The following is a 23,518-nucleotide window of genomic DNA, read 5'->3' as shown; positions in this document are numbered from 1 at the left end:
CCAATTCTCATTGCTATTTACTCAGTTAATCCCAGGGGGCTTCCTAGGTAGTCAAGGGTCTGGGGGAGGGGTGACATCCTCCAGCACCATGGCATCTGGCAAGAGACAGGGGAGGCCACCCCTCCTGAAGGTGGAATATATCAAAGGGCCCAGATTTGGTTCCCTCCTCTCGTAAGGAGGCCTCAGCAGTCATGCTGAGTTTATGGGGTATTGTTTCCATGACCCAAAGTTTAATGGACAAGTGGTTATGGAGGGTCGCAGGCTCAAGGTCTGTGAGAATGTCTGTTTCCAAGAAAGTATGTTGACAGCAATTACAGTTTATAATGTACAGGCATACCTTGTTTTATTGTGCTTTCCTTTATTGTGCTTAACAGATAATTGCATTTTTTTTTAATTGAAGGTAAATTCTCATATTGGAGTATAACAGTAACCTCAGGAGTTCAGGCTTTTGAGACAGAGTAACCTGCATTCAGACTCTGGCTCACCACCTCTTAATTGGTGATCTTGGGCCAATTACTACTCCTGTTTGAACATAAGTTGCCTCAACTATTGAATGACAGTAATAATAACTATGTTGATAATCATATGAGCTTCCACTGTTTCTGGCACATAATGAGTACTCAGTAAACGGCAATTGTTATTTATATTCATGTGGTCTACAGTTTCTAATGACTTTCACATAATATAACTTCCATCTTCTACAGAGAGATGGCTAATGAATGATGCTTGATGACAGATGAGTAATGCCTCCTGCATAAAGATTGATGGTATGAGGCAAGATTCCTACTTAATCAAGAGGAATTGAGATTAACTTATCCATTAAATTCAGAAACTGTCTTGAAGAGACTTTGGGAATAAGACATGTTAAGGCAGATTTCATTAACAGATTCACAGGATGCCAGCCATTGACCTTTTCCCTTGTGGTAAGTCCTTGTTGATGCTCCTTTCAGAGACCGTGCTTTAACTGGCCTGTGAGCAGCCTATTTTGTGGTCTGGGTCTATGCAGTCCTGCTTCTGGGCTGTCTAGAAGGGGGTTTAAGTATATAACAATATCCTTTTGTCTAAATCCTGGGACTTGGGAAAGAGGGGTAAGTATGCCTATTTTTGTAGGAGAGGTTCTGCTTAATCACATGGTGAGTTGTTATTGTTAGCCAAAAAAAACCCCAACAGTTTTACTTCTCTGGACTTTAATTTCTTTATCTGTAAAATGAGATTAGATTATTAAACTCTTCTTCTTGTTTATCAAAGCCCCAAATCCCATTTCTGACTTCAGATGAGGCGGGCTATAGGGCATTTTATGGCAGCAGTGTGTGTGTGTGTGTGTGTGTGTGTGTGTGTGTGTGTGTGTTCATTTAGAATTAGTGTGGAGTGGCTGCCAGGCTTGTGAGTATGGAAACTGTGGGCAGCCTGGATTCTCAGGTTTTGTTTCTTCTCCTCAAGGTTGTCTTTCTCAAGACTTTTTCTCTTTTCATGAGGAGAAGTCAGAAGGGGAAAGGATTGTGACTGGGTGTCTGACAAATTATTTTCAGGTCAGTAGGAAATCTATTCTTTTATAAAAGCGCATGCTTCTTCCTACCAGGTGGATATGTTTCCTACTAGTGAAACAGAGCTTCTGTTTCAAATAGGGCCTGCTTAGGGACTGAGTCCCCAGTTAAATTTCCTCAGGTCTTAGGGCCTTTCATTTACACAGGAGAATGATACTATCACTCCAGTATTTACTAATTCATTCCAGTATTTACTAATTCAGTCCAATTCATCCATGCTGATTGTGTGCTCTCATTTTGCTCTGATAGACAGGGAGCCAACATGTGCTTCTGAGAATTTGTACTGTCACTGGAGGAATAATTCATTTACCAGCATTTACTGTGTCTGTAATGTGCTCAGGACTATGGCTAACCTGTCAACAGAGAAAAATAAGACCAGAAGAGGTCCCAATCTAGTTGTGGTGAGATACGTTCAGTTAGGTGAGAGAGGTGCTCTTAAAGCTGCGTAATTGGATGAGGTCACCATGAATACGTCCAGGTAGAGAGGAGAAGGGGCTTGAGGACCATCAAGCCCTGGGGTTGATTATGGAAGAACATAAAACCTGTCTAGGCTTTGAGTCTCCCTTCCTCTTTCTCCAGGGAACATTGATGGAGATGGCAATTGCCTGATGCCAGGTTGTTCCTCTTAAAAATGAAGATCTGTTCATTGTATTGGCTTTAATTTTTCTAGGATAAAAGGCTTAGGCCTTCAAAATTATGTATATAAGCTTGAGCTTGGGTTTTAGGCAAAAGACTGACAACCCTTTTGGTGCACAATGAGAGAGAGAGAGAGTATGTGTGTGTTTGCATTTTAGTTTTATTTGAAAATTTACTGGTTTGATAAAGTTGACATGAACAATTTTGTTGCTTCTCAAGTTATACCTGACAGTATTTGGTATCTCTGAAGAGCAGAGTCTTGGCCCCTTATTTATGGAAGTATTTGTCATCCCTTGCATGTTCTTCTTACATCAGGCATCTTTCTCTGAGAGCAGGGCACCAGCTATGCAGACCTGGTCTGATCTTTCAGGTGGAACAAAGAGGAAAGCTGAAGAAAATGGAAGAGTTTTCCAAGTGAGGGAGAAGGCAGATGTGATTCTTTATGAGAAACAGCTGTAATCCATGAGAGCTGCAGTCCATTTGGAAATGTTAAACAGGAGGCTTTTGAAGAATTTTTTTTCTAAGGATGCTGAGGTCATTTGGTTTCTGAGGTTCCTTGGGTACCTCACACTTCCCTTTCTTTTCAACTTTTCATTCGTCTTCTTAAACTTCCTTTTGGCTTGACAGTAGGATCTGTCCCATTTTTTTCCTTTAAATTTTGCATTTGCATTAAGCTCTTTATCCATTTCCTTTCAATGTTGTTTTCCTGGTTATGCTGCTTTCTGTTCATTGTCAGTCTCAACATTTATAGAATCATTTCTTAGTAAATCACCTACCAATTTGACCACAGCACCTTATCATGCCAAACTCTTAGTCCAGCCAAACTTCTTATCTCTTTTTTTTTTTTTAATAAATTTATTTATTTATTTTTGGCTCCGTTGGGTCTTCGTTGCTGTGTGCGGGCTTTCTCTAGTCGCGGCGAGTGGGGGCTACTCTTTGCTGTGGTGCACGGGCTTCTCATTGCGGTGGCTTCTCTTGTTGCAGAGCACGGGCTCTAGGTGCGCAGGCTTCAGTAGCTGTGGCTCGAAGGCTCTAGAGCGGAGGTTCAGTGGTTGTGGCGCACGGGCTTAGTTGCTTTGTGGCATGTGGGATCTTCCCGGACCAGGGCTCAAACCCGTGTCTCCTGCATTGGCAGGCGGATTCTTAACAACCGCACCACCAGGGAAGCCCCTTTCTTTTTGTTTTAAAATATATCTTAAGTCAATGTTTGAAAGTAAATACACATTGGCCTTCATTTTTAACATCTTCCTTCCATTTATTTCTCCAAGAACATAATTTTTTTAAATCTCATTTCAGATTGGGAGATTTGTCTTAATGCCAGATGGTCATCACCTCAGTGGAATATTTTGGATGGGAAAAAATCCAGTGTGGTGGAAATGGTAAGATTCACAGGATATAATTCCTTGCTTTCCACACTAGTGGAAGATTAGTAGTTCCATAAGATAGGAAAGCAGCACGATAACTATGACAGATACTTGAGACTAGTGTCATTCACCTGTTTTTCATAGTCTCTGGGCATTGTGAATTTGGCAAAAACTTTAAACACCCCTCACGATATATTTCTTCACACAGATTCACTCAGCTGAATATTCCCATGTATGTCATTCAGATGAAGTTTTGATAAATAATTTCATCTTGATCAATTATCAGCTAAACTCTATAAAAATCCCTGTGAAAGTAAAGAATACAACAAAACTTTCTAGTAGAACTATCACTTCATTCTGCTTGAAAGCACTAAGGGTCTGGAACCATGCGTTGCAGTGAAAATGGAAGAAATCAAAAACAAATAAAAAACTTCAACCATACTAATTTGTTTCTTGTATAGAAAAACAGAATTCAAGGCAGAGGGGAAAATCTCTGAATATAACAAGGTTGGAAAACTTTTTAAGTCATCATTAATCTCTTCATCGACAGGAGAGAAACTACATTGGACAGAAATCAATTTTAACCATTGTGAAGAAGCCTTGAGTGAACACTCATGCCTTAAGGCTCAAAGGAAAACTTATATTAGAAAGAAAACTTGTGAGTGTTCTCAGTGTGAAAATGCCTTCATAAAAAACTGTGCCCTTGATCTACACAAGAAAACCCATTCTGGAGAGAATGCTTCTGAGTATAATCGGTGTGAAACAGCCTTCAACCAAAATTTACACCTGGTTCACAAGAAAACTTACACTCAAGAGAACCCTGTAAAAAAAAAAAAAAAGAGAACCCTGTAAATGCGCTGACTGTAAGAAAGGCTTACCTTCTTCCTCATACCTTAGGGAATGTATAAGAATTCATGGTGGAGAGAGGACGTATGCTTTTAAAGAACGTAGGAAAGCTCTTTCTCATTCTACAAACCTTTTTGTACATATGCGAACTCACTAGAGAAATACCCTATGAGTGTAAAGGATGTGGGAAGACTTTCACTCAATCTTCATGTTATTCAACATTTAAGAATGTAAGAAACTTGAAAAAGCCTTTTCTTATTCCCCAGATCTTGCTAAGCATATAAGATTTTATACTAGAAACACTGTGTTTGTAAGGAGTGCAGCCCAGAGTTTACTTTTCTCAAAACAGTATTCACATGTGAATTCAAACTGGAGAAAAACCTTATAAATGTAAGGAATGTGGAAAAGCCTTTGCTAGTTCCTCATACCTTACTGTACATATGAAGAATTCACACTGGTGAGATGCCTAATCATTTTAAGGAATGTGGGAAAATATTTAGTATTTCATCTTGCTTTAAAAGGCACCTGGAAACTCACCCTGGGGTAAAACCTTATAAGCACTGTGGGAAAGCCTTTATTTGATTCTCATTTCTTATTTGACATTTAAGAATGCATGGTGTAGGGACTTCCCTGGTGGTCCAGTGGTTAAGACTACGCTTCCAGTGCAGGGGGCACGGGTTCTATTCCAGGTTGGGGAACTAAGATCCCACATATGCTGGCATAGCCAAAAATAAATAATTAAATTTTAAAAAATTTAAGAAATGAAGAGTGCACAGAAAGACCTTTTGAATGTAAGAAACGTGGTAAAGCATTTAGATAATCCTCATACTTTAGTCAACATAAAAGAAACACATACTGGAGAGAAGTGTATAAATGTAAAAAATGTGGGAAAGCCTTCACTATTTCATCAGGCCTTACAGTACACATGAGAACTCACACTGGTGAACAACCTTTTGAATGTAAGGAATGTGGGAAATCCTTTACTCGATCCACATGTCTTATTCAACATTTAAGAACTCACAGTGGGGAGAAGCCATATATATGAGGAATATGGGAAAACCTTTAGTAATACTTCATGCCTTTCTGAATGTATACACATTCACACTTGAGAGAGAACTTACGCTTGTAAAGAGTGTGGGAAAGCCTTTGATACTTTCACACTTACTGAACATGTACTAATTCATAGTGGAGATAACCTGATTGTAAGGAATGTGGGAAGCCTTTTGCTCTGCCTTATACTTTAATATTCAGCTGTGAGTTCACAGGTGTGAAAATCTTACTAATGTAAAAAGTATAGGATTTTTTAAAGTTTTTTTCCTCTGCTTTGGGAAAGTATGAAATCACACATAATGAGAAATCCCCTGAGTGAAAGGGATATAGGAAAGACTTTGATTGTTCTTTGTCATTAGGAAACATGATTCACACTGGAGAAGAACCATAAATTATAAATATAGGGAGTGTGGAAAAGGCTGTGTTAATTTATTGTAAAATTCACACTGGAGAGATTATGTATGAATGTAAAAACAATTAGAATGCTTTCAATGAATATCTTTTATATATTTTTATAAATAAAAATCCTAAAAAGTTTTTTTTTTTTTTTTTTTAAATGAAAAACCTTTGTTACAAAGAGGTTTTTAAATAAGACCTTGGGAAAGTTTTGGAGTACATGTTTTCACTTACTGCATACAAGAAAATTGATACTGGAAAAGAAAACCAAGTAAATTTTTATTTAAATGAGTTGCCTTTCTGTGTGCGTTTTTTTTTCAAGGTAGACCCATACTTTTAAAGACTAATGATGTTGAGCATAAATATGGTCAACTGATCTTTGACAGAGGAGAAGAGGAAATGGAATGTAGTAAATATAACTCTTTTCAACAGATGGTGCTGGAACAACCAGACACCCACATGCAAAAGAATAAATCTAGACACAGACCTTGCACTCATCACAAAAATTAACTCAAAATGCATTGCAGCCCTAAGTGTTAAACACACAACTATAAAACTCCTTGAAGATAACATAGAAGAAAACCTAGAAGACCTTGGGTGTGGCAATACTTTTTAAAATATGACATGGAAGACATGATCCATAAAAGAAATAATTGATAAACTGGACATTATTAAAATTAAAAACTTCTCTAAAAAAGGCACTGTCGAGAGAGTGAGAAGACAAGCACAAATTGAAAGAAAATATTTGCAAAAGACACAACTGATAAAGGACTCCTAAGACTCAGCAATAAGAAAATAAACAGCTGATTAAAAATGGATTAAGACCTTAATAGACACCTTACCAAGGAAGATACGCAGATAGCAAATAAGCATTTGAAAAATGGTCCACATGATATATCATCAGAAGAAAAGAGACCACTACAAATCTATGAATCTATGAGAATGGCCAAAATCTGGAACACTGATAATGATAAATGTTGGTGAAGATATAGAGCAACAGGAAATTTCATTTCATTGCTGGTGGGAATACAAAATTGTACAGCCACTTTGGGATACAATTTGGTGGTCTCTTACAAAATTAAACATAGTCCTACCGAGTGGTACAGTATTCACACTCCTTGACATTTACCCAAGTAAGTTGAAAACTTATGTCCACACAAAAACCAGTACATGCATGCTTTGGGGGTTTTTTGTTTCTTTGCACATGAATGTTTATAGTAGTTTTATTCATAATTGCCCAAACTTGGAAGTAGTCAAGATGTCCTTCAGAAGGTGAATGGATAAACTGGCACATCCAAACACAATATTATCCAGTGCTTAAAATGAATGAACTATCAGGCCATGAAAAGACATGGAAGAACCTTAATGCATATACTAAGTAATGCATATTACTAAGTGAAAGAAGCCAATCTGGAAAGATTACATACTGTATGATTCCAACTATATGACATTCTGGAAAAGGCAAAACTGTGGAGATCAGTGGTTGCCAGGGATTGGTGAGAGTGATGGGTGGAACGTATAAGCAAAGCACAGAGGATTTTTAGGGCAGTGAAAAATACCCTGTATGATACTCTAATGGATATATGTCATTACAGTTGACCCTTGAACAAGATTTTGAACTGCATGGGTCCATTCATATGTAGATTTTTTTCAATGGATGTAGTACAGCATTACACCATTCATAGCTGGTTGTATTTGCAGGTACAGAACCCAGAGGGCCAACTGTTAAGTTGTACTGGTGTTTTCGACTTTGAAGAGGGTTGGGGACGCTAACCCCCATGTGTTTACAGTGGAGCTGAGAAGGGCTAGTGGGCACTTCACTTCTGCCTCAAAACACCATGCTTTTGTTGCTTGAGCAAAGCCTGGAGTCCACAGTTCACATGATACTGCCTTGTCAGGCTGTGCTCATTATGTGGTGAAAGAACCTAGCCTCCTTAAAATATTTTTGGAATGGAATATAGATTAATATTTTTCCAGTTTAAACACATGCTCCTAGTCTTTAATATTAGTAATTTAGTGCCTAAGATTTCTGGGCCCTTATGTACATGGGCAGATATTTTATGGAGCCGATCTGCCTGAGAGGCATGGTCAGCCATGAGGGGTTGAGCTTTTAAATACAGATCTCCAGATATGGGTGATTCCATTAAATAATAAGGACCCTCCTAATGATTAAGTTTATGTCTAGGCAGATGTTTTATTCATGGGGGTGTCTAGAAAAGGCACAGAGAGGAAGTTATTGAAATTTTTAAAATCCTTATTTTGCGCTGTCTAACTGTAGTAACAACAACCCCAAAGCACCGTAAAATCCGTCTTTTCTCTACTACCAGATTTCCGTTTTAAATCATGGGTTCCGGTTATGCATATTTAAGAATCAGCCCTCTTTTGGCCCTGATAAAATCCATTTCTTGGCAGGTAGCTTAAAGTGCTGATCGAGACTGTTTTTTGTTTTTAATACCAGGATAATCATTGTTTAAATTGGAGTCCGGACAAAAAAGTTCTCTGACTTCTGGGGGGCTTGCTTTGGTTAGGAAGAGGGGAGGGGCAGTGACCCCGCAAGAGAATCCATAATGGCTGAGTAGTGAAGTTTGGACTCCTTTTCCCTTCTGACTGCTCAGTCTCCTTTTCAAAACCTTGGGGACCTCTACTTTTTCCATCGAGGAGACCATATGGAGTCAAAGACCCGGGCTCAAGTGCCTGCGCACCATTTTACTTAAATGTGCAATCAAGAGTAAGTTACTCTACTTGATAAGCCTCCTTCGCTTAAAATAAACTTGCCTGCACTTCGCCTCAACTCTGTGCCCAGGCTCCCTGGCCAGGCCTCAGACACTCTCTCCGGGCCCGCCTCCCAGCCCCGCTCCCCCGTCGGAGTTCCGGGGGGTACTGAACTACTGGAGGCGGGAGCCTCAGGCCCGGGACCCAAAGCGGAGGTGCGCGTCCGCTGGCGGCTTGGTCCTCAATAGCTGCTTCGCGCATCTTGCCCGTTTCCATAAACGTTGGTGTCCGATCCGGCTGGGCCCAAATCCAGGTTCCGACCACGAGTCTGGAAGGGCCGTTTGATAGTGGGGAGGGGTCAAGGGTAAGGTTTACGGCGCCAGCTGCTCCCGGACCGCGGCGCCTCCTGCCGGGCTTCACGCGCGACTTCCCGCCCGGGGCCTCAGGACGCCCCGCTTGTGGGCCTCAGGACGCCCCGCTTGTCCTCCGAGCACCAACCCGCTCCATTCGCGCCTGCTGGGGCCGCGGCTTCTTCCCGTCTCCCGAACGACTGCTCAGGCGGTCTGTCCCTGGGAGGAGGAGGGTCTGGAAATAAAGGCAGGGCGCGTCAGCAGGGTCTTTTCTCCATCGCCTGTCCTCCCCTCTTTAAAAGGCCTCCCCCAAGTCAGACTTTACTTTTCCTTAAGAAGATGCCCTTTCTTGTACCTCATTTTCTTCCGTTATGACATTTTTTGAAGTACTCATCAGTTCACTGAGATCTGCCCTTTTTTTCTTTGAACTGGCTTAAAGTTCTCTAGTGTGTGGAAGCAGCCTAGTCCCCTATTGGTGGACGATTGAGTTGTTCCCATCTGAATAGGCTTGTGCATGTTTCTTCATATTTCTGTACTTAGGACTTTAAGGTCGATTTTTAGAACTAAAGTTGTCGGGTCATGTGTAATATTCCTAGGTATTGCCAACTGCCCCCGTTCTATTTTGAGCGCTCAGAACGTGTATTTTGCATCCAGCAAGCTGCACACCTCTCTTAGTTTTCAAATAATCTTAACCTATAGATGCTTTTGGATGTTTACATTATCATCCATGAATGACAGGTTTATTCTTCCTTTACAGTCCTCCAACCTATCATGTCTCCCCATCCTTTTCCGCTCTCCCCAACTTACTGCACTGTCTATATCATGATTAGTAGAAGGAGCCACTTCTTTTTCTGTGTCTCAAAGGCCTTCAGCTTGTATCTAGTAAATAGAAATGTTTGCTCTATGTTTTCGATACATTTTCAGGTTTAAAGACATTTCCTTCTATTCCTCTTTTCCTCGTTTACTATAATTAACATGTAACTAAAATGTACAATTCAGTGAATTTTAGTATATTCCCAGAGTTGTGCAACCATCACCACAATCTAATTTTAGAAAATTTTCATCATCCCAGAAATAAATCCCATACTCATTAGCACTCACTCCCCATTCTTCCCTACCCTCCAGGCCCAGGCTACCACTCACTAATCTATTTCTTGTCTGTCTAGACTTGTCCATTCTGGACATTTCATATAAATGGAATCATACAATATTTTGTCTTTTGTGAATGGCTTCTTTCACTATGTTTTCAAAGTTCATCCACATTGTAGCAAGTGTCAGTACTGATTGCTATTAATGGCCAAATAATATTCTTTTGTATAGATACATCACATTTTATTTATCCACTCATAATTTGATGGGCATTTGGGTTATTTCCACATTTGGGCTATTGTAAATAATGCTGTTATGAACATTCTTGTTAAAGTTTTTGCGTGGACTTACGTTTTCATTTCTCTTGGGTTTATACCTAGGAGTGGAATGCTGATTCATATGATAATCGTATATTTAACATTTTGATGGACTACCAAACTGTTTTCTAAAGTGGCTGCACCATTATTCTTTACCACCAGCAAATAAGAGTTCTGATTTCTCCACATACTCACCAATTGTTATTTGTCTTTCTGATTATAACTATCAAAATGAGTGTCAAGTGGTATCTTGTAGTTTTGATTTGCATGTTCCTGGTGGCTAATAATAAGCATATTTTCATATGCTTAATGGCCATTGTATTTTCTTTAGAAAAATCGATATTTTGCCCATTTTAAAAATTGAGGTTTTTTTAATAGAGTTGGCTAAAATTATTTTTAAATCATTATGCAATGTTGGGTATTATCAAACACTTTTACTGTATTATTGAGATGATCATACTGTTTTCTACTTTGATCTATTCATGAAACAAATTATATTAATTGATTTTCCAGTAAGCCTCTCTTACATTCCTGGGATAAACTCAACTTGGTTCTGATGTATTATCTTTCTCATTTTTTGATGTATTTGATTTGGACTTATTTTCTATAGACTCTTTGTATCTATGTTTATTAATGAGACCTGCATATCATTTTGTTTTCTTATAATGGCTGTCATGTTTGATATCAGTATTATACCAATCTCAAGGAACATTCCTCTTCCTTTATCTACTTAGTCAAGGTAATCCCTTTGATAAGGCAAACTGTTTTGTGACGTCATCTTAAAAGTGGCATGTCCATCCCCTCCCCTTCTTTCCCCCCATGGTAATTATGTAAGGTACTGTCATAGGTTAATCAAAATGCACACATGACGTTTTGGATCGTGCACATTTCTGGAGTTTTGCATAAGTGTGTCTAATCCCTGAAAGATTTGAGTCAGATTGGAATTCTCTCTTCTTTGAATGGCAGAACTGATCTATAAAACCTCTGAGCCTGGTGTTTTCTTCATGGGAAAAATTTATATGCCTAGTTCTTTATTTTGTTTTTGCTTTTTTGGTTGTTGTTTTGTTTTTTAAAGAATCTATCTGGGCAGTGAATTATTTGGGCTGGAGAGACCTGGAGTCTCTCTGAGGGGGTCAGCAACAACCCAGATTATTCCACTTTTATACATTTTTTAAATTGTGGTAAAATATATACAATATAAAATTTGCCATTATAACCATTTTTAAGCATACAATTCAGTGGCATTAATCACAGTCACAGGTTGTGCAGCTCTCACTGTCCAGGTCATTTTTGATAATTATTTTAGGACTATTCAGTTTGTTATTTCTAGTCTTATTTCTCTAGGAATTGAGCTATTTCCTGTGACTTCTGAGCTTGATTAGCATACAGTCATTCACAATATCTTACATGTTTAATCTCTGCAGCATCTATAATTGTGTTCTTTTTTGCTTTTCAATTTTCTTTGCACCTTCTCCCTCTTTCTTTTCTTGAATAATCTTGCATGATTTTTCCTATTAATTTTCAAAGAATCAATATTTTTTGTTTGATCTTTTCTGGATTTTTGTTTTCTAGTTCATTATATTAGTCTTTCTTTCCTTCAATTTTTTAAAATTTATTTTGAGATTTTTTTCCTCTAAATCCTTTTTTTTTTTTTTTTTTGGCCATGCTGCGTGGCATGCAGGATCTTAGTTCCCTGACCAGGGATCGAACCCAGGCCCTTCATAGTGAGAGTGCTGAGTCCTAACCACTGGACTGCCAGGGAATTCCCTAAATTCTTAAATTGGAAACGTAGACTAATTTTTAACTTTTTTCTAATATAAGTACATAAAGCCTAATTTTTTTCCCTAAGGCCCACTTTAGCTGCAACCTACAAGTTTTGGTACTTAGCACTGATCAATAACCATAGTATTAATGTACTTTTTAATTTCTAATTTAATTAATTATATCTTTTACCCATGAGTTATTCGTAAGTGTAACAATGTCCTCTAAACTCCAGATGTCAATGGCTTTTTTCTATTAGATTGAACTATGGTGAAACTGCTAACGTTCAACCTTTTTTTTAACCTATAAATATGGCAGTTTCATATGGTTCAACATAATTTTCTTTTGTAATTAATATATAACTTAATTTCATTTTGGTCAGAGAACGTATCTGTATACATCTTCTTTGAAAGACTTAAGACTAGCTTTATAGTATAGCAGTGGGGTCAGTTTTGTAAACATTCCACTTATGCTTGAAAAAGATATGTATTCTCTATTTATTGAGAGTAGTGTCTATAAGTGTTTTAGATGAAGGATGTTCATTTTACTATTCAGACCTTCAAATCCTCTTTTTTTCCTCTGATCTATCCATTACTCAGAATAGTGTGTTAAAGTCTCTTACACTGATGGAGGTTTGTCAATTTCTACTTTAATTCTGTTAGCTTCTGTTTATAAATTTTATGAAACTATGTTACTTGTGTATACAACTTCAGAATCTTTATACTTTCTCATTAATTGAATCTTATATCCTAATGTAGTTACCTGTTGTAGTGCCTTTTGTCTTAAAAATGTGTGAAATTAAGTTAGCCAAACAAACTTTATTTTGGTTAATATTTGCCTGGTATATCATTTCCATTTTTGAGATTTAGTCTTTCTGTGTTGTTTTGTTTTTAGGGCATCTCGTGAAACAGCATAGAGCTGAAATTTATCTTAATCTAACATGGCAGTCTTTGTTTTTAAACTATAGAGTTCAGTCCATTTATTTGTACATTTATTGTGATTATTGATAAAGACATTTTCTGCCATCTTACAACATGCTGTTTATTTTACTTGCTTTTGTTGTTTTTTTCCCCTGCTTATTTTTCTTGCCTTTGTAATAATTGAAGTTTTTTCCTCATTCCATTTTTTCTTCTAGCCTGTGAGTTAAACCCACTGTGTTCTTCAGTAGTTGCCCTAGCTATTTTATCATGCACACTTAAAGTCTAAAGCTAATCAATACCTTTATTCTCTAACGGAAGAATACCAGGAGCATAAGACTACAGTCACATCCCTCCCAATTTATATATTTTTATTATTCGGTAGCATTCCAGCTTTCTTTTCCATCTCACAAATTAGATATTGCTATTATTATTTTATATAATCAAAGTTCACTTAACATTTCAGACATACAAATTCCTATTTCCTGGAATACTGAGAATTTACTTTAGTGATGATCTTTAGATGGGTAAGCTGTCTTGGGTCTTTACTTAAAAATGTCTTTATTTTACTCCCCTTTTAAAACTTTAAGCTTTTCATATGGAAATTTTCAAGCACACACAAAAGTAGAGAAAATAATATAGCGAATCATATCTTCAACACTCAGTTTTCACAATTATCAATATTTTACCATTCTTGGATCCCGTAGGCCTGAGCTGTCTAATACACTAGCCATATGTGGCTATTCAAATTTAAGTTAAAATGTAAATTACTTAAATAACCCTAGCCTCATTTCAGGTGCTCAATAGCCATATGTAAATGGTGGCTATTGTATTAGATAGTGTACATAAGAGTTGGACAGTGCTGGTAGCCTAGTCACCTGCTTTTTCTTTTTTCTGGAGTGTTTTTACAGCAGATTCTGGACATTGTGGCCTTTCATCGGTGCTTAAGCATGAGTCTCTGGCTGGTACATAACCATCACCGCATTTTCCCACCTGGCAAACTCCAAAGTTCCCCAGTTGTCTCCAGAATATCTTTTTACAGTTTGTTCAAATCAGGATCTTAACAGGGTACCCACCTTGTTTTTTTGAATATGTATCTCTTAAGTTTGTTTTATCCCCTCCTCCTCCTTTTTCCTTTTTTTTTTTTAATCCACTGACTTATTGGAGATATCAAGGCGTTTGTCCTACATTATGGATTTAGCTGATTGCTGCTGCTTTGTGTTATTTAACTTGTTTATCTCTGTATTTCCTATTAAAAGTAGTTAGTCCAGAAGCTTGATTAGATTCAGGGTTTGATTTCATAAATTCACCCTTGAACCTAAAAAAGATATTTTAACTGGATTTAGAATTCTAAGTTGATAAGTTATTTTTCTGTCAGCACACTGAGGGTGTCGTCCTTTCTTCTGACATACCTTGTTGCTCTTGAGACGTGAGACATCAGTTTGTCTTTCCTTTTTAGGTGACCTGGGTTTTTTCCCTGGCTACTTTTAAGATTGTGTGTGTGGGGGGGAAATCAAACACCAAAGAAGAAAATAAATGTAGGTGTGGATTTCTTTTTATTCTTTCAGCCTGGGATTTATTGTGCTTCCTGGATCCAAAGGTTAGTGTCTTTTACTAATTCTAGGAAATTCCTAGCTAGTTTCTCATCAAATGGTGTAAAAAAGTTCTAATCTGGTGGTTAATCCTTGCATTGAATTTCTAACTTCAACGAGTCTGTTTCATTTCTAAAAATTACGTTTGTTTCTTAAAACTATTTCATCATTTCTAGCGTATCTTATTCCATATTCATCCAAATTTCTCTTAATTTCTTTAAGCCTGTTAAATATAGGGTTTTTTTACATAATGTCTAAAAAGTCTAATACCTGCAGTATTGTGCTTTCTTTTTCCTGCTGCCTGTGTTTTGACTGCTTCTCACTCATGGTACACTATATATTTTATATATTTGTGTTTCATAATTTTTTTAACTGACTTCCTCAGTTTACTTAGAATTTTATCTGTGGGAATCCTTTGAGGCCTGGCTTGAAGTTGAGTTTTCCAGAGATAGGTCCATTTGCTCACACTAATTGCCTAGGGGACCCTCTTTAATGAAACCCAGAACCTTCTTTAAATAAAATTATTCTCTTGAGGGAATAATTTTGGATTACACAAGTAATGTGAATTTGGACTAAAACGTAAGATTTTCTTTTTCTACTATATCTGATGCCAAGGTCTAGACCAGTACATTTTCTGTCTGTCTCCTTCTGTATGGAAAGTTATCTTTCTTTTCTTTAGAACTTTTAATTATGGATTTTCAAACATACTCAGGAGTGAAGAGTACTATGATGAAACCTCCCTGTACCCATTATCCAGCTTCAGTGATTACCACGATTTTGCATTCTTAATTCTTCCCCTTGCTTACTATAATAACTGAGTTTTGTTTTCCTGGAGCATGTTAAAACAAATATCAAACATCATGTCATTTCACCCAGAATTTGAGTTGTATCTCTAAAAGAAAAGGACATCATAAGGATACAACCAGCCTAACCCAGTCTGGGGGCAAAAGAGGAAGGAGAACTGTTACAGAGCAAGAGACTTACGAGACAATTCTTTTTTTTTTAAAACATCTTTATTGGAGAATAATTGCTTTAAAATGGTGTGTTAGTTTCTGCTTTATAACAAAGTGAATCAGCTATACATATACATATATCCCCATATCCCCTCCCTCTTGTGTCTCCCTCCCACCCTCCATATCCCATCCCTCTAGGTGGTCACAAAGCACCGAGCTGATCTCCCTGTGCTATGCAGCTGCTTCTCACTAGCTATCTATTTTACACTTGGTAGTATATATAAGTCCATGCCACTATCTCACTTCGTCCCAACTTACCCTTCCCCTTCCCCGTGTCTTCACGTCCATTCTCTATGTCTGCGTCTTTATTCCTGTCCTGCCCCTAGGTTCTTCAGAACCTTTTTTTTTTTTTTTTTAGATTCCATATATATGTGTTAGCATACGGTATTTGTTTTTCTCTTTCTGACTTACTTCACTCTGTATGACAGTCTCTAGGTCCATCCACCTCACTACAAATAACTCCATTTTGTTTCTTTTTATGGCTGAGTAATATTCCATTGTATATATGTGCCACATCTTCTTTATCCATTCATCTGTCGATGGACAATTAGCTTGCTTCCGTGTCCTGGCTATTGTAAATAGAGCTGCAGTGAACATTGTGGTACATGACTCTATTTGAATTATGGTTTTCTCAGGATATATGCCCAGTAGTGGGATTGCTTGGTCATATGGTAGTTCTATTTTTAGTTTTTTAAGGAACCTCCATACTGTTCTCCATAGTGGCTGTATCAATTTACATTCCCACCAACAGTGCAAGAGGGTTCCCTTTTCTCCACACCCTCTCCAGCATTTATTGTTTGTAGATTTTTTGATGATGGCTATTCTGACTGGTGTGAGGTGATACCTCATTGTAGTTTTGATTTGCATTTCTCTAATGATTAGTGATGTTGAGCATTCTTTCATGCGTTTGTTGGCAACCTGTATATCTTCTTTGGAGAAATGTCTATTTAGGTCTTCTGCCCATTTTTGGATTAAGTTGTTTGTTTTTTTGATATTGAGCTGCATGAGCTGCTTGTAAATTTTGGAGATTAATCCTTTGTCAGTTGCTTCATTTGCAAATGTTTTCTCCCATTCTGAGGGTTGACAAGACAATTCTTTAATAAAAATAAACTTTTAATTTAATTCCTAATTTAAATAAATTAGGAGTTTGGGATTAACAGATACACACAACTATATATAAAACAGGTAAAAATTAAGGACCTACTGTATAGCACAGGGAACTATATTCAATATCTTGTAATAACCTATTATGGAAAAGAATCTGAAAAAGAATATATATATGTGTGTGTGTATATATATATTTATATACACACACATATATAGCTGAATGACTTTGCTGTACACCTTGAAACTAACACAACATTGTAAATCAACTATACTTCAATCAAAAAATTTTTTAAATAAACTTTTAACAGAAGTTTTTAGCATTATCACAACACCATTATCACACACCCCCAAATTAACAGTATTTCTTGATGTTATCAGTGGTCTTTAGCTAAAGACCACCAGGGGCACACAGAGTTAAACAAGTTGGATTTATTACTTACTGCAGCAAGGCAGAATGCACACCATGGTGAACTGTGGGATATCTCAGTAAGAGAGTGTTAGAAAAGACTTATTAAGGAATTTGGTTTTGAACACGTGAAACTTATATTTTATAAATCATTGTTATCTCAATTAAAATAAATTTTAAAATTACTTCTAAAAAAGAAAGGGGAGGGACTTCCCTGGTGGTCCATTGGCTAAGACTCCCAATGCAGGGGGCCTGGGTTTGATCCCTAGTCAGGAAACTAGATCTCACATGCTGCAACGAAGATTGAAGATCCCACGTGCCACAACTAAGACCCGGTGCAGCCAAATAAATAAATAAATATTAAAAAAAAAAAAGGGAACATTGCTCTTGATATAAATACTAGCAAATTGACTAGTAAGTTTAATAAAAAGTCATACATCATTTTAACATTCAAAAGGTTGCTTTAAAGGGCATCCAGGATAAAACTACTGACTCAGAAGCATACTGCATATTGGAATTATAAAATGTAATTTCAAGGATCAAGAGTGTGAGTTGTGGGCTTCCCTGGTGGCGCAGTGGTTAGGAATCTGCCTGCCAATGCAGGGGACACGGGTTCGTGCCCTGGTCTGGGAAGATCCCACATGCCGCGGAGCGGCTATGCCCGTGAGCCACAACTACTGAGCCTGTGCGTCTGGAGCCTGTGCTCCGCAATGGGAGAGGCCGCGACTGTGAGAGGCCCGCGCACTGCGATGAAGAGTGGCCCCCGCTCGCGCAACTGGAGAAAGCCCTTGCACAGAAACGAAGACCCAACACAGCCGAAAAATAAATAAATAAATAAATAAATAAATAAATAAATAAATTTATTTAAAAAAAAGTGTGAGTTGTAAGTGAATGTGATTTTTCAAGCTATAGTGATATTTCCCTAGAGATGGTGATATTTAAAATAAAATTGTAGTTTAATCCAACAACAATACCTTTTTTCCACTTTGGTAGAAATAGCTATTTTTGAAGGCAGATTCTCTAGTTTTCAAACTAATTTCTTTGTCAATGTTGGGCATTTTTTAGACTTTGTCAATGTCTAGTTGACCTTTGTCAATTGAGAACCTAACATCATATAACTTAAAGGGATATATTTTTAAGATGCCAGCTGAAACCAGTAACTTAGTAAATGCAACTACAAAGCCTTAATATAAAAAAACAAACGAACCCACACATTTTTCTAACCTATAAAAAAAAGAATTGGGGCTTGTATTAGGTGCTTTTGGGGTGAGTTCTGGATTGGATGTTGTAGGGTGCAAGGGTATTCTGTGTTGGGCGTCTTAGTAAATGTTACCTACAAAGGGGGAAAACTATACTGAGACTAAAATTATAATTGATAAACAAGCAGCAGTCACTCATATTAGCCAGAAAAGGGGGATGTTTGGTCATTTTTGAGGTGTAAATAATGTTTATATTTTGTCCATGTTCAGACACAATTACAGAGTGTTCTTGCTTTTGTCTCAATATATCATGGTCACAGAGTGACCTTGTCTTGTTGCTGTTTTGGGTGTTGAACAGGAGAACACCCAGACGTTGCTGTGAGTTTCAGGCCAGCTCATCACAACAGCAAGGCCTAGCTGAGAGTACCAGGTCAGCTCCTGCATATCAGGGGCTGCTTTCTCTCTCTCTTTTTTTTTTTTGGTGCTGAAACCGAGGATGCTTTTCTCTTTACCAATATCGTCTAATACCCTGTCTGTGTTCTGTTAACCCCAAGTATCTCAAATGTGTTTTTATAGTCGTTCGAATCAAGATCTAAGGGCCACACTTTACAATGGATTGTTACGCCTCTTAAGTCTCTTAATCAGGAAGAGTTCTCCCTTCCTCTTTCTCCTCCAAACTGGATTTGTCTGATTATGTCCTGTATATAATATCATTTAACATGTCCTCTGTCTCCTCCTCTTACCCTTCTATAAACTGCTAATTAAAGGATTTGTTAGGATTTTTTTTTTGGCAAAAATATTTTATAATTGGTGTTGTTTCTTGTTACATCATATCAGAACTAATGATGTCCAGATGTCTCTTTTGAGATGTTAAGATTTATCAGTTGGTCCCAGTGTGAGCTTGACCTTACTTTATAAAGTTCCCCAGCACATGTACTTAGTCTTAAATTATCTCCTTCAGATTTCTTGTTAATTACAAAAGAAAAAAAGGGTAACTTAATGGGGAAACATGCTGCACACCGCCTTAACCAAATGATCAAAGTTAATATCAATAATGAGACAAGACTGGCATCATAAGCCTCCTGAAGTGATGCAGAGAAGGACAAACATCAATCACATAATACGTCATCCAAAAATGAACTTTGTGAATCTAATCATGAGAAAACAACAGACGAACCAAAACTGAGGCTGTCTGTAAAACATCTGGCCTGGACTTTTCAAACCTGGGAAGATGAAGAAAGGCTGAGGGACTGGTCCAGATTAAAGAAGATTAAAGAAACATACTTTGAGGGCGTGATCCTGGATGGGAATTTTAAAAAGTGACTGCTATAAAGGATATTACTGGGCCAGTTGGTAAAATTCTGCATATGGATTGTATGTTAGATAATATTAAATCCTGCTTTCAATCATTGTGTTTGTGTTAGAGAATGTTCTAAGTTCCTATGACACTCTGAAGAATGTAGGAGAAAAGGGTCATGACATCCGCAATTTCCTCTCAAGTAGATTCCCCTCAATATCATTCTTGATGAAACACCCACACCCCCACACACGCACACAACACACACACACACACACACACACACACCCCTACAGAGAGAGGAGAAAGAAAGCAAATGTGATAGAATTTTAACAACTGATAAAGAGTATAGGGAAGTTCATCATATTTACACTATTCTCACAACTTTTGAGTTTGAAATTTTTTCAAAATTAAAAGTTGAAAATAAACATCCCCATTCACTTTTCACCTAATATTTTAATAGCCATTTATTGTCATTGCCTAGGTCCATTAATTTACTAGTGGTTGCAGAATGGTGACTTTCTGATTCTAGCATTTTCTTCATAATAAATGAAGCTCCTAAAAAAGTTTCTATGATTGTTCTATAAAGAGCTTTCCCTTATCGCAACTATTTGGTAATCATAAAATATTGTTCATAAAGGAGGGAGCGGGGTGATACATGCTTGATTCTCTTTTTTAATTACATTTCTTTAAATAAATAAATTTATTTATTTATTTATTTTTGGCTGTGTTGGGTATTCATTGCTGTGTGCGGGCTTTCTCTAGTTGTGGCAAGCAGGGGCTACTCTACTTTGCGGTGCGCGGGCTTCTCATTGCAGTGGCTTCTCTTGTTGTGGATCATGGGCTCTAGGCATGCAGGCTTCAGCAGTTGTGGCACGTGGGCTCAGTAGTTGTGGCTCGTGGGCTCTAGAGTGCAGGCTCAGTAGTTGTGGCACACGGGCTTAGTTGCTCTGCGGCATGTGGGATCTTCCCGGACCAGGACTCGAACCCACGTCCCCTGCATTGGCAGGTGGATTCTTAACCACTGAGCCACCAGCGAAGCCCTACACGCTTGACTCTTTTCACGAATTTTCAGAGTAACAAAATTATATCCTGGCCACCTCCAGTAGTGACCATTGAGGGGTTTTTTTAGTAACACTATAGACTCATGGCTTTGTTTTACATTTGGTATATTTCAACTGATTGTAGTCATTATTCTTTATTAAATTGTTCCATCTTAAGCCAGTGGGAACCTTTTTAAGTTTTCTCCTGTGTGGTAGGTTCCTTGCTTTCTGGTATAAGCTGTTCCAGGCTCATCTTGAACATTTCTTGTTCCACATTGGACTCAGCTATTTACCAAAGGAGTCCTGGTTTCTTATACAGACAGATGGCATTTTGAGGAATTTTAACACTAGAGCGCTCATTGCTCCTGAGTTGTGAGTGACTCTAGGCATTTTTGGTGGTTCAGTCTAGGGAAAAGTTTAAAAAATAAGTACATACAGTATTCCCATTCCTAACTGTTCTTGGATAGGGAGATAAAATCTGTACTGTATTGTTTGTATGTATATGTGCATATATGTGCATTTGTGTGTGCATGGTTAAAGCTAGTGTGAGGAAGCTTCCAGGCCTGTAAGTGTTGAATATCTGTCAGGCCTTGACTCTCATGGCTTCTTTCTTCTTCTCTAGGTCTGCATGCTCCAGGCCAGGAGCCTGACCAGGAGGGAGACACAAGAGGAAGAATGGCTGCAGGATCGCTGACAACCTGGTCACAGGTATGTGGGAAGTTACTGTTTCCAAAAAAGCATTGCTGTTCCTAAAGGATACATCTCTTGCCCATGACCCACAGCTTCACAGCCCAAGCAGGCTGGCCTCAGGCTTCCCCAGTTCTCTGGGCTTCTCAGAATGGGAGATAGAGGATGTCTTAGGAAAGGCTTCAACATTTGTTAATTTTTTTTTTCCAGATAATTCTCCAGGGTGAGTATTAGTTGCATATTCTGCTGGGTGCCATGAAGGAAAATAAAGACTTTTTTCACTAGGAAAGACATTCATTCATTTTCTAAGTATTTTTCTCATTCTGCAGTATGCTCAGTCTTGATCTTCAATAAGACTGGCAGATTCCTCACAACCTAGTTGTGGAAATATCAGTTCCACTGTGTTAGAAAAGCTGCTAAGCTGCTGGATGATATAGTCCAGGGAGTGAGGACAAAAGTGGAAATTTCCAAGAACTGAGTCTTGGGTCAAATAATGAGACCTCTGAAGCATGTCTGAGCTTCCTACACATTGGGTCTCCTTCCCAAATCCTGTCAGCCTCACTCGCCATCTTTCTGGTTCAGAGTTAGAGATGGTCCTTGGCTGAACCTGTGTACGTGTGATGTTTTAGGACTCGGTGACCTTCGAGGAAGTGGCAGTGGACTTTTCACAGGAGGAGTGGGCACTGCTGGACCCTGCTCAGAAAATCCTGTACAGAGACGTGATGCTGGAGAACTTTAGGAACCTGGCCTCAGTGGGTAAAGTTGACCTCATTCCTTCATATTCATTTGTTCATACACGTAATAGTTCTTCATCACATATCTGTTCCAGAAACTGTGAAAAGAATGGCAGTACATGGTAAACACAGAATGGATGGTTCCTGCCCTTGTGGGGCAGTCTTGTGGCTTCCCATGAAAATGCACTGATTGTATTTTCTCGATCCTTAGAAAATTTAGGTAATTTGCAGATCTTGGGCTTGGAATTCAAGGGTCAGGTCGTGTGGGACAAGGAGTGTGCGTGTCTGTTTTGGGGCCCTGTGAAATAGTTATATAATCTGATTGTTTTGCTGCTCCTAAAGCTATACTTGCCTATCTTCAGAATCCTTTAAAACCAAAGTATTGGAATCAATTTTGTGGAAAGATTTCTTGTTTCTTTCACAGTCTCCCCACATCATGTGTCTTTCCCCATGAGCAGGGTATCATCTCTGCAAACACAGTCTGATCACTGAGGTGGAGCAGGAAGAGCTGAGGCCAGAGCAGAGAGGAATTCTCCAAGGTGCATATAGAGGTGAGCCCCAGGCAGAAAGGGGTCATTGTATGGAATAGCCACAGCCTGTGAGGGGTGATACAGTTGGGAATGTCAGTCATTGTGGGAAAGAAGGCAGAGGCCATTACATGAGCTTTTCTTCTTTCACCATCTCTCCATTCATTCATACTTCCATTTGGTCTCAAAGAAAAAACTATTTTAATTACTCTTTCAATTTCACATTTCCTTGAATACTTTTTGTTCAGTTCTCCCCACTTGCTTCCAGATAATACCTTCTCTTATTGTCTCAAGCCTCCAGAATCCTTAGTAAAATACCTCTCATTTCCATTGCTTGTCCCTATCATTGGCATCTTTTTCCAGAGCCAAGTTCCTAAATTAATTTCTCTGGTCACTGGTTGCATCTTCTCTTTCACATTTTCCTCCTATATTTAGTGTTATTACTTGAAAACAAATCCATAGGGTGCCTGCCTCCTTTTTTCTTTCATCCCTACTTTTTCTCCCAATAATTATAAAAAATTTCCCCATTCACTTTCAGACCGGGATACTCAACTTAAATCAAAAGACGCAATTCTTACACAGAATGCTCCTGGGGAGAAAACTTCCAGTGGCATAAAAATGGTGAGATTCACTAGAAATGATTCCTGCTTTTTTAGAATGGGAGAACTCTGTGAATTTCAAGGAATTAAAACAGCAGCAGCACCCAAACAAGGGGAGACACTTGAGGCAAGTGGAATTCACTCATCAGAAAGCTGCTTCAGGAAAGCCTTTATGAATCCCATAAAATTGGAGAAATCTCCAAACCTACCTCAACACTTGCTGCCTTGCAGAGAATATCAAAAAGTAAACATTTACTTAAATGTGATTCAGTTATTAAGTATTTAATAAATAATTCATTCATTCTTCACACATGACTAGAAAAACTATATTT

At 38.1% G+C, this 23,518-nt stretch overlaps 1 protein-coding gene across 2 annotated transcripts in view; it reads left to right on the top strand.

Annotated features, from left to right (window-relative positions):
- ZNF177 (zinc finger protein 177) overlaps positions 1–23,518 on the top strand; it is a 32,558-nt gene that overhangs the window by 7,464 nt on the left and 1,576 nt on the right. Inside the window, exons 2-6 of one of the 2 annotated variants that reach the window (XM_068537055.1) lie at positions 3,477–3,559; positions 21,262–21,347; positions 21,956–22,082; positions 22,519–22,611; positions 23,126–23,208. In XM_068537055.1, the coding sequence (XP_068393156.1) occupies positions 3,502–3,559; positions 21,262–21,347; positions 21,956–22,082; positions 22,519–22,611; positions 23,126–23,208 (447 nt within the window). In that variant the 5' untranslated portion in view covers positions 3,477–3,501. Of the gene's footprint in view, positions 1–3,476; positions 3,560–21,261; positions 21,348–21,955; positions 22,083–22,518; positions 22,612–23,125; positions 23,318–23,518 lie in introns of both variants that reach the window. The other variant, XM_068537054.1, reaches the window with a different exon arrangement.

The sequence above is a fragment of the Eschrichtius robustus genome, chromosome 2 (genome assembly GCF_028021215.1).
Source record: "Eschrichtius robustus isolate mEscRob2 chromosome 2, mEscRob2.pri, whole genome shotgun sequence".
NCBI lineage: Eukaryota > Metazoa > Chordata > Mammalia > Artiodactyla > Eschrichtiidae > Eschrichtius > Eschrichtius robustus.
This window is presented reverse-complemented; position numbering and strand designations above follow the sequence as displayed.